Genomic DNA, 11,408 nt, shown 5'->3' on the forward strand with positions numbered 1-11,408 from the left:
CACAAAGAGGGGAATAGATAATAAATGATCGATGAATCTGAATCACAGGAAATCCACCAGCAGGCTAAGCCAATAGCAGCATAACTAAAAGCTGATCAGCCTTGATTAAATCAGACTCAGAATCAGTTCCAGGACTAACTTTACGTGTTATCAGAAAGGAAACTTTTATGTCTCATCCTAAAAGTAGAGAGGGATATCTGTGTCCTAAATCCAAACTGGGAGTTGGTTCCTGATAGCTGAAGGCTCTTCCTCCCATTCTACTTTTAGAAACTCCAGAAACCACAAGTAAGCCTGCAGGCTGAGAGGGAAGAGCCCTATTGGGAAAATATGATACTAGTAAGTCTTAACAATATGATGGAGTCGAGATCAAGGTTTTAAATTCAGTTCTGGGGCTAATATGGGAAAAACATCTCAGGTTCTTTTCTCAGATCATTCATCATGTACTCTGTAGATGGGTTCTTCATTAAATTTGAACATTTTTTATTGTTTTACACTAAAAGCAACGGGAAAATTATGAGTTTACTGTGCAAGAAATTCTCTGACATGGCCCACTTAGGATCATATTGGGCTGCCTGTGGCTCATTAATTAAAATGAGTTTGACTTCTGTTATATAGAGTATGCTAGAAAGGTAAAAGCACAGCTATTTATATTCCTTTTATAATGAGAGCCTCAGTCTTTGGATCCTTTTTTCCTCTTATCTTTGTTTTGGTATTATTTACCCTAAAAACATAAATAAAAAAATGAACTATAGAAGACTCAAGCAAACAATAGTTTGCAACTATTGCGCTCATGTTATGTTCTCAGAGCCGGCAGCGCTGTATTGACACCTCGAGGTGATCAGACTCTTTTTGTGATTCACTGCCTCCTGCCAAGACCTGAAGCCTCTCCACAGCAGGACCACCAGAGGCAAACAGCTCTGCAAACACCTCTCTGAGCAGACAGCTCAGGGAAGCACCGCTGTTCGTTTCCCTGTGCTCGACTGGATGCTGCTGCTCATGTAGCCATGAGCCATACGAATCCGAATCCAGATCCTGGATGACGAAAGTTTTTGTTGCAGCCGTAATTAGCGCATTGCTCAGAAGTTCTGAAGGAATTTTAAACAGTTTTTTTTATTCTCACCCAGCTTTCAGCTCTTTACTCGACGAGGTCAAGAAAAGGACAAGGATAGAAAAAAATAGAGTAGAATAGACAAGAAGAAAAGTAAAAATGATTTTATAAAACGCTCACAAAGCAGGTTCATCCCGAGGTGATTCAGAGAAAAAAGGACGCGGGTTGAACGGATCACAGTTTTCAAGATAAGGATTCTGAGTGTGTTCGTTCACAGTTTGCCCAATGTGTGTTTCTGATGATTGTTTTGTCTAAATCCTGTTCGTGCAGTTCGGCGAGACACGTCGAGTGCTGCAGGTCTTGCGGACGCTGCTGGAGGAGTTTCGAGAGGAGCTGCGGGAGGAGGAGGCGCGGCGATGCCAACTGCAGCAATCCTACGCCAATGACAAAGCCGCCTGGGAGGTCAAGTGGGCAGAGATGAAGTGCCATGTCGCCCAGGTACAGATGGCGTCTCAGCACCCACCTTTAAAGGGACAGGACACAATCTGCTTTTTTTTTTTGCCTATTCGCACTCAGAGAAAACCTGTTTTGTTTTCCCTTTTTTCTACCTGTAAGCTCACTGCTCCTCTTTGGCCAGTTTTCTGTTGTGAAAGTAAAGCGCTGGAATGAATAATAACTCTAAATAGTGTCTTAAACCATATCACATCTGACAAACAAACGAACATTCATAATCTCTCCTCACCGATTAAATTTAAAAAAAGAACAGCATCCAAGGAAATAATGATGAATCACACTCTTGGCACTGCACAATGGATATAATCTGTCTTTGCGCAAACTAATTAATTCAGCTTTGAGCCTAATTGTTCAGTGTGACTCTGAGCACATCTTACAGAACTGAAAACAGCTGTTAAAGCACTCATTCATATTCCTAATGAGATAGAAGTGCTTTGTACTTTGAAAGTATACCGTCCTCATCTAAAAATGACATGGCTGTGTGTAACCTGATGTTTGTGTTGGTGTCATAAATGCTGAAGTCTGCTGATATAACAAACACATCCAGGTAGTTTTATTTGCTAAAGCACGCTTTCCTGCATCAACTATTAACTATTAAAAAGACCAGTTTTAGTAACGGATCGATGTATCTGATTAGTTTTGGCTAATCAAATGGCTCAAAAAAGAAAACTGTTGTTGGCAAAGCCCTGTGTGATAGCATGGCTGCTGTCTGGCAGAGCAATAAATAAAATGACGAGGAAGCCGTTTACACAGTGCTGTATGCTGTCTGAAACCGACTGTCTGACAATTTTAATGCCAGATTGTGGTGGATTAGCGAATCTGTAAGTGTAAATCTAGTGTGGATTATAGCAAAGACGCATGTGGCTCAGGTCTGCTAATGTCACAAGCCTCCTCAGTCTGCATGTCGGAGTACCTTGGGCCGAGATACTGAAGGGATCGTGTGTGTTAGCGTGTGAATGGGTGGATAAGGCTCGTAGTAAGAAAGCACTTGGACTGCTTTCTCACAAACTAATTGAGCAGAAAAGCATCATGTCAGTACCAGTCCATTTGTCACTTTATATTTGCTGAATAATGAGACCTCCCAATAGAAAATAAAATCTGCACCTCACTAATAAAGTAATAAATAATTCTTCCAAAATTAAATTAGATTGTTTCCAGAAGTTAATCTTCGATAAAAGTCTTTGTAAATCTGTCTGTTAGGAGGATTATAGATGGTTAACACTCCTGGTTTAGCTCGAGGGCCAGAATCTGCCCAGCAACAACTCCAAATTTGGCCCATTGGACAGCTTTAAAAAACATATGGAGTGCATAGATTTTGAACTTTTAACTGTATTTTCATATTTTTTAACAGCTTTTTGCATTAGTAAAGACCCCCATCTTATAGTGGAATCCATACTACCCAAAAATACAAGGACATTTTCTGTTACCTTTACACGTTTATCATGTAGCTTCACTGATATGACCCACTTCACATCAAAGTGGCCCGTATGTAGCCCACGATGTAAAACGAGTTTGGCAACCCTGATCTAAACCAGTCACTTCCTTAGAGGAGGTAATTAGTGTTTTATAAAAATGTAAAGGTTTGTTATAAAAGCACTTTTAAAACCAGCCACATATTTTCTTTATGACTTGGTGGAGGGCAGAAGCTAAAAGAGCGAGTAATGGACCTAACCCTCTAAAGCAGGGGTCCCCAATCCCAGTCCACGGGGGCCGGTGCCCCTGCAGGTTTTAGATCTCACCCTGGGTCAACACACCTGAATCACATGATTAGTTCATTACCGGGCCTCTGGAGAACTTCAAGACATGTTAAGAAGGTTATTTATCCATTGAAATCAGCTGTGGTGGGACAAGGACACATCTAAAACCTGCAGGGACACCGGCCCTCGTGGACTGGGATTGGGGACCCCTGCTCTAAAGCCACGAGTATCGTTTTAATCCGTGTGTTTTTGTGAGGTTTTGAGACCCCTATAGCATCAGTGTCATTTTCTTTTCCTTGGAAAACTTGAACAAATTGCACAACAAATTTTTAAGCAATAAATTACACAAAACTGCTGGCTGTAGCAAAAAAAGATCTAAATTAAAACTCATATTTGCAAACTGATATTTTTTTTTTCTTTTTCATTTGTCAGAAGATTCAGTAAAAACTCAAGTTTCAAGAAATTATAATTTTTTGGGTATTGTTTCATGGTTCAAACTTTATAGGGTTTAAAAAGGGAAATGTTTGAGGTATACGTATCTAGATCGATGGCTTACTCTTCTGATGTCATATTTCAAAACTCCCCTCACAGTCTGGCGGTCTAATTAAGATACCTGTTGTTTGATTCCCTCCCAGCTCCCATCTGTAGGCTCAGAGGAGATAATTAGTCATCAATCACTCCTAAATTTTGTTGTAACAGATTCAAAGGAAGCGGCGAACTCTGCTGCAACAAATCTGTCATTTTGAAAAGCAGTTCTCTGACTGAAGTGTCGGGATTGTGTTCACAGCGTGTTTCTAAGGAAAACTGTTATTTAAGGTCAAACATAATTAAATCGTTTAAATCTCACAGGAGGCGAAATAAACAGCAACTTTATTCTGAGAAGCAGCACATTTGTTTGGCAGCGTTTGCTGAGTGTGTTTTATTTGCGTGCGTCTCTGTGGGTACCTCGCTGTCGCCGCGCGGGAAATCTAAAACTTTCTTTCCCGTTGAGAATCGAACCGGGTCCTGAATGTCCTCTCTGACCACTTTGCTGAGAGCTAAAAATTTGAAACCCTTGGTGGGTGGAGAAGTGTCTCTTATCAGCCTGAGCTGATTTTTTTTTTTTTTTTAAAGGAAACTGCAGCTTTGGGAACCAATTAAGAGGCTCGAGTCAAAGGAGGAAGATTATCTTTTTAACTCTTGTGCTTTTAATCTGTAAATCTCTTACACGGTTCAATCCTTCCACAGAGGAGAGGTCGCTGAAGGCCACAGTGGGAACTAATGTACTTATTTGCTCTGATAACTGTGCAGAGTTCTTTACTTGCTTCACTTATTAGGACTTTAGACATATACTTCTCATTCAGGATTATTATACAGCCCAGTAGACCAGAGTAGAATTGGAAATTGCTCTCACCTGTGGACATAACCAGTGATTATGTTATTGCTTACGCTGCCTCCTGTTTCATGCTCTGGTCTGGCCACCTGCTCGCCCCTACAGAGCTGCCTGTATTAATAATACCGCAGAGTCTGACTTATAGAATTCATTCAGCAGCTCTAAGTGTACTCATCGTCTCCTCCAGTGTCAAATTAGGCAGGTTTAAAACAGATAAAAAGCCTACAAGGCAAATATTTGTGAATGAGAGAACGGAAGCTCGTGTTTGAGGAGGTCCGTGTGCACGACTCTCCTGCTGCAGACTCTACTTTGTACCATTATGTCTTGGAATGAAAGGATGTCTGAAGACTACAAAGCTCCGCTCTGCAGAAAGAGAAGCTTCCCTCTCGTTGTTCTGCAGCTTTGAAGAATCTGCAGAATGCCTGATTCCCTTCTTCTTCCTCCCCCCTCCCCGCTATTGTGTGGTTAGACATATAAATTCAGGTTTGAACTGTCTCTGCCTGCTGCAGAATAACCGCTTTGTCATCCTCTCTTGTCATTTCTCTGTGTACAGCAGAGATTCAATTCATTTTAATTAATTTGAACTGGTTTTAAGTTGGGAAAAGGTCACCTAGCAGCAAGAAGGTCCTTGGTTCAGATCCAGGTGTGGTGTTTGCTTGTTCCACCTTGTTCCTATGTGGGTTTTACTCCGGCTACTTTAGGTTAGTTAGCGATTCTAAATTGAATGTAAGTGTGAAGGTGAGAGTGACTGATTGATTGGACCCCCCTCAGACCTGTGACCTGTCCGGGGGATACCCCCACCTCTCGATCCGTGACAGCTGGGTTAGGCTCCAGCCTCACCTGGGCAATAAAGTGGATGGTTTTTATCGCTTATCGTGCCATTTTACCCTTTTATTTGGCCCTTAAGTTATAAAAGAAGATCATTCTCACCTGCATGTCTGCACAGTAATTGTGTAACGATAAAGAGTTCAGCGTGAAAAGTGGGAAGAGTTGGACCGGCACAAGAACCGTGCTGCTTTGTTGTGTTGATTAGGTGAGTGAGCAGCAATGCTTTGGAGAGGGACCCAGAGCAGCAGTGCAGTGAGAGAAAAGTGAAAAGCCTTCTGCTGCTTTTAATTTTCTCTCTGCCTCGTCCTTTTTTTTAACTTCTGTGTTTGGTGACTTTCACCCTCAGTTCAGCAGAACTTTGATAACAGGCTGTTGAATACTGCTACAGGCCGAGCAAATGGACAAAACACAAGGAATATAAAGTTAGAGAAGACTGTCGTCAGTTTTTTTTTATACATACAAGAGTAAAATGTTTCTAGGAAGCACTGAAAATGTGATAATATAGTTGTTTTGTTTAATTTTATTTATTTTTGTCCTGTAGGAAGATGTGGTAAAGAGTTCTTAATTAGCTTTGGTTTCGTTTTTTTTTGTTTCAATTTGAAATGCACTGAGCTCTGAGCTCTCAGGATCAACCTACATTCCCTATCTTTTCAGTTTTATTCTAAGCTAAGCGAACCGTCTTCTGGCTACAAGTATGTATAATAGAAGCCTGAAAGTGATATTGATTCTCTTAAATTTCCCAAAGGTTTTTATCGACTACTCTTTTATTTGAGAATATATTTCTTCAAGCTGCTCTTTGAACCAACGTCATGCCTAAAATCTTCCTTTGTTGATTAGGATTCAAACAAAAATTTGCATTGTAAAAGTTTTCTCTTACTTATTAAAGACTACAGCGTCTGTTTACATCTTCATCTAACACGTATGCTGCTGCTGGCATAACACTGTGATTTTCAGCATTGCAAAATGACACCGATCAGTCCCAGTGAGCCGTTTAATTGTTGGCTCGTCCGCACGTGTCGATCATTCGTAGTGTGAGAGTGAGCGTTTGTTTCAGCCAACGCCTTTTCATTCGTTTTTCTGTTCTGTTTTGACATCGATTTATTATTTTGTGGTTTGGTGACCTGCTTGGCTGCACTCACGTTTGTATGTTACTGAACTGACAGAAAGTTTGGAAGAAGATCTTTTAATTGTCTGAAAACTTTCTATTTACAAATGTTGTGCTCTAAAATTAAAGCAGTCTTTCACAGAAATTACAAAACAGTAGGATGGTTTTGTAATAATAAGTGTTTTGCCTTCATGTTAATAACGTTAAAGCCAAATTAAACAGAAATGCTATTAAAAATTTAGACTTTTACTATTCTCTGGTATTTTCTCTTTTTCTGTGTTTTTTATTTATCGTCTCTTTTCAATATTTGTGTCTCATCTTCGACCAGCTGGAGGAGGAGGAGCAAGGTAAGGTGCGAGGTGAAGCGCAGGGAGGCGAAGGGGAGCCAGCTGAAGACACCGAGTGGGCCCTGAAGCTGGAGCGCGAGGAGCATCGTCGTCTGCTTGCCGAGAGCCACAACACGTCGCTGGACCTGCGCTGGAAGCTGCAGCACGGAGAGAAGAGGTGGAACCGGGAGAGGGTCGATCTCCTGGAGCACTTCGACAGGGAGCGGCAGGAGTGGGACAGCAGTATGCGGGAGCTCCACCGGAAGATGGAGAGGGTGAGAGAAGGGCGGGAGTAAAAACAGACAGAATAGTAGTGGTAATAATGGCAAAGAAGGAAAGATTTGGCAAGATTTCACTCAATCTGAGGTCTTTGCTGTAATGTAATCATTGGATTCATCTGTTTACAAGGTTTGAAATTAACTTTAAACTGGACTACAATTTCCCAAAATAAATGTGAAGATTTACAGCTCCATGACAACTTCAGGCAGCTCCTCCTGCTGAACGTTATCAAGAAACAACAGTAGAAGTTGCAGGTTTCATTCTGGGATTGAACTTTCCTGATAACTGATCAGCAGTTCAGTTTATTGACCAGTAAGTAAGTTAAAAGAAAACTCAGACATTTCAATTCTTAACTCTTACAAATAGCCAAAACATTTTTCACAGTTAATGCCATTTTATAGACGTGTTTTCTCTTGTTCACAGGCAAAAAACCAAAATATTCCTTTTATACATTGATATAAAACAGAGAAAAGCTTTAAATCTTCATATTTGAGAGACGGTCTTGTATCATTTTTTTTGTAGCACGTCGTCACGTTACTGCTTTCTGTGCTTTGACATAGAAAACATGAAGCAATTTTTTTTTTTTTTTAATAATTTTGCCATATTTTTATATTATGATCATTGCATTCATCCGAGTCCTGGCATTTCTGCTAGACAGAAGTTCTTAAAGTTTATCTGAGTTGCCTAATATCCCTCTTTTGTGAGGGAGACTAGGCAAAGATGGCAGCGTATAATCTTTATTTAATCTCTGTGAGCTCTGAATGTCTTTTGCACGAGTCTTAGACCTGAGACATCGGAGATAAAGAGGGAAAAACTAAAGCTATTTAAAACTTTTTAGAAATAAAGTTTTAAGGGGAGACAATCAACAAAATTATAGCTAATAGATTTTTTTTTATGCATTTCTTTTGCTGCATCAGTGTTTTAATAAAGGTATGAGAGAAAGAAACCCAGACAAAGGACTCAGGGCGATTATAGTAGATGCAATAATTGAGCATAACTGAATAATTTATGTCCTTTGTGTGATTTAATTAGACGAGCTGTAGCATTGCACTTTTTTGCGTTTTGATGTTCAGGGCAGGAAGTAGAACTACACACTGATTAATATGATGTGTGTGTGAGCGTATTATCATTCAGACCAGGGGACAGGAATACACCTCTCTGAATATAGTTTACGCTTTCCAGCTCAGAGAGGGGGAAAAAACTGCTGATGCACCTCTGAATGGAGATGCAGAGCAGGAGGTGGAAATGCATTATTCAGCAATGTTGCAGGAAACTATAAAGCACAGGTCATCCACTGAACTGCTCAGACTGGCAGGCTGAAAGTGAATGAGTAATGTGGCTGTTCTTCCTTAAACGTCAAGCCAGGAACAAGGTGCTTAACCTCAAGTGCTGCAGGTGGATTATTGTGCGAGTGACATTGGAGTAACAGAGCACAAGAATATAGCGCGTGTGTGGTAAAAGCCTCCTCTGCTTAACAGAAATGGATAATAAAAAAAAAAAAGAGAGAGGTGGAGATATGTTCTGGAAAGAAGAGGAGTGATCAGAGAATACATGGTTGTGAATGAGAAGAACACAGATGGAGATGTACATGTGCAAGGAGCAGAGGTAGTGAAGGTGGTAAGGAGCGTTGGTGTGACAGAGGGATGCTAGGGACAGGGTGAGAGGGAGGTGACCCCTAAAAGGAGCAGAAGAAGCTAAATTAAAGGATAGATACACTTTAATGGGAATTCCCATTTTGGAGCCTCGATTTAGGCATCATAGCATCACCAGGTTGGCTTATTTCTGTTTTTTCTTTGTTTGTTTGTTTTGTTTTCTGAGCTAGATTTAATGAGAGAGTTGAGTGCTGTGTACTATCAACTAATAATGACAGACAAGCTGCATCCATGTACAGATGTAGCCTTTCTGATGAAACCCTCCCTTGTATCCAGGCACGGGTCCAGCACTGCGAGTGCACTAACATGTGATCGGACAACTTTCTGCACTAAAGTTGTGCATTTTAAAATGGGAGCTTTTTTTGCACACTTCCCTTGACTGCAGGACCACATGAGAGGTTTTGCATGCTTTATAGTGCTACACCTGTGAAGGAGCCAGTAGGGTGAATGGATGAGTTTGGTTAAAACCACGCAGTGGCAATGTTTCATGTCTCAGAGAGGTGTGTCTAAAGATCATTCTTCAAAATTAATTTTAAGGGAACTTGATGTCAAATAAAAATCTGTTTGCTGCTCATGAAAAGAAAAAAACGTGTATATTATCTGATATAAAGCTGTAGAGCTTTTAAAATTCTTAATCATCGACCTCAAGATTCATTATGGCAAATGTGCCACTTTCACGAGCAGCTGATTAGCTTAGCATACATAGAGTAAAAAGTCAGATTGCTTTTTTTATACCTTTGTACAAACTTAGGCCGGCTGGTCTCTGTGGTTCTGCCAGTCTGTGTTACTGTTTGGCACCTCAGTTGGTTTAAACTTGGCATGCACACATGAGATCTGTGTCATTCTTCATTGAACACTCAGCACATGCCAGTGTTTTCCAAAATATCAAGCTGTTCTTTTAGTTTAGCTTCTTAATTTGATTTTATTATCCCATAAACTTATTTGACCACCTTGACAGCAATAAGAATAAAAGAGAACATATAAAATGTGTCACGTGGTAAAAATTTAATTTTTGCATAAAAAAAGAAAATAAAAATTAATGAGATCAGCACATCATGAATATACGCTCAACACTGTGCGTCTGAAAAAGGAGCATCAGGAAAGAGACACAACTCAAACTTTTTTCGCATATTTATTCCGCTTATATTTGTTTCAAATTGTCCTGACACATTTAGTAATTACAGTTTTATTATGTTTGATGACTGTGCTCGCTGCATTTACAGGTAATAAGCTCCCAGACTCTTATCCAGCACATGTGTCGTACTTCATGCAGATGCAGAGGGAACTTAACTCTCGGCGAGGTGAGGGCTCTGACGTTAAAGATGGCAGCACATCCTACAGAGGCATGTTTTCACCTCAGGACAGTCCCTGCCAGGCTCCCCGGTCGCCTCACACCCCCCGCTCCCCCTGTACGGCTACACCTGTCCTGATGCCCCCCACACGTTCCCACTCTGACTCCGAGGCCATTCTGGAGGAGCAGGGGGCTGCGATTGGGCTCAAAGGCTCAGCAGACAACCTGTTCCTGGACGCACTGTCTCTGGACCCCATGAGTGGACCGGAGGTCCCTCCACCCTCCAGACTGGAGAGTGAGAAGAGGTTTCCCTGTATGAAGGAGGTAACGCACATTTGTATGAGTTCAATATGACCTTTGAAGAGACAAAGGAAAATTTGTGCATGTGTGTGATAGCTACACTATGTGAAAAAACATCTTCCTTAGATTTTGAGCTGTTACTAATGAAAATTCATCTTAATGTAAATTTGAATCTAAAATAAAGGTAAAAACAAGTTATGTTATGTTTTCATTTTAGTTGATAGCGTAATCTTCATTAATACGTGTGTTTCATTTCTTCTTTCATTGTTTTATATTTATTAGTTCATTTAGCTATGAAGTGTGAAACATTATTCACAAACACCAGTTTAGATTTTAAGAGGTTATATTTAAAAGTATATTAAAATCTAAGAAGCACAAATTTATCATTCAGTGTCTGTTTCCAGGAGAAGATGCACTTACTTCTCTAAACTGTGTTGCACAAGTGAGCCAAAATTCCACAATATTTAGATTAAATAGGGTTATGCACTGAACCCCCTTCCCTCAACGTGTTTTAACTGTTGCGTCTGTTGCCTTTCAGGCCCTAAATGAGATTTCGGAGAGAGAAGATGCTGCTGCTTACTCAGAAGACAAGATGAGGGAGGGTGGGAGTCTGCTCAGGTAACCACCAGAGAAAGAATTATGTTAAACTGAGTTCAAAAAGCTGGAGTATTGTAAAGTCTGCTGTAAATTTTTAACCAATAACTGACTGGCTGCAGATTATCCGGCCTCCTGCAGTACTTTCTTGCTCGTACGTACTGATCGGCCCTGTTGATTCTGTTAAGTGTGACTTGTAGTGACGGGGAGACTGGTGATTGTTCTTTTATGGCAGCGATGAGATCCAGCTCACTACGCTGTTAAATAATTCACAAAGTTTTAAAACACAGACACGCGCAGAGTTCCTTTGCAAAAAAAAAAAAAAAAAAAAAAAGCAGCCACAGATTTTTGGGGTTTTTTTGTGGGAAAATAAAGATGTTATGAAGATCAGTTTGAGACATTT

At 40.4% G+C, this 11,408-nt stretch overlaps 1 protein-coding gene across 8 annotated transcripts in view; it reads left to right on the plus strand.

The window, feature by feature from the left end:
• LOC120723928 (microtubule cross-linking factor 1) overlaps positions 1–11,408 on the plus strand; it is a 78,340-nt gene that overhangs the window by 54,757 nt on the left and 12,175 nt on the right. For all 8 annotated transcript variants that reach the window (XR_005693835.1, XM_040015776.1, XM_040015786.1 and 5 more), the window contains 4 exons: positions 1,379–1,546; positions 6,892–7,164; positions 10,094–10,435; positions 10,950–11,029. Coding sequence is in view for 7 of the 8 variants with exons in the window: in XM_040015776.1 (XP_039871710.1) it covers positions 1,379–1,546; positions 6,892–7,164; positions 10,094–10,435; positions 10,950–11,029 (863 nt within the window). In the remaining variant the exon portion in view is untranslated. The remainder of the gene's footprint in view (positions 1–1,378; positions 1,547–6,891; positions 7,165–10,093; positions 10,436–10,949; positions 11,030–11,408) is intronic.

The sequence above is a fragment of the Simochromis diagramma genome, unplaced genomic scaffold (genome assembly GCF_900408965.1).
Source record: "Simochromis diagramma unplaced genomic scaffold, fSimDia1.1 OVJJ01000205.1, whole genome shotgun sequence".
Classification (NCBI taxonomy): domain Eukaryota; kingdom Metazoa; phylum Chordata; class Actinopteri; order Cichliformes; family Cichlidae; genus Simochromis; species Simochromis diagramma.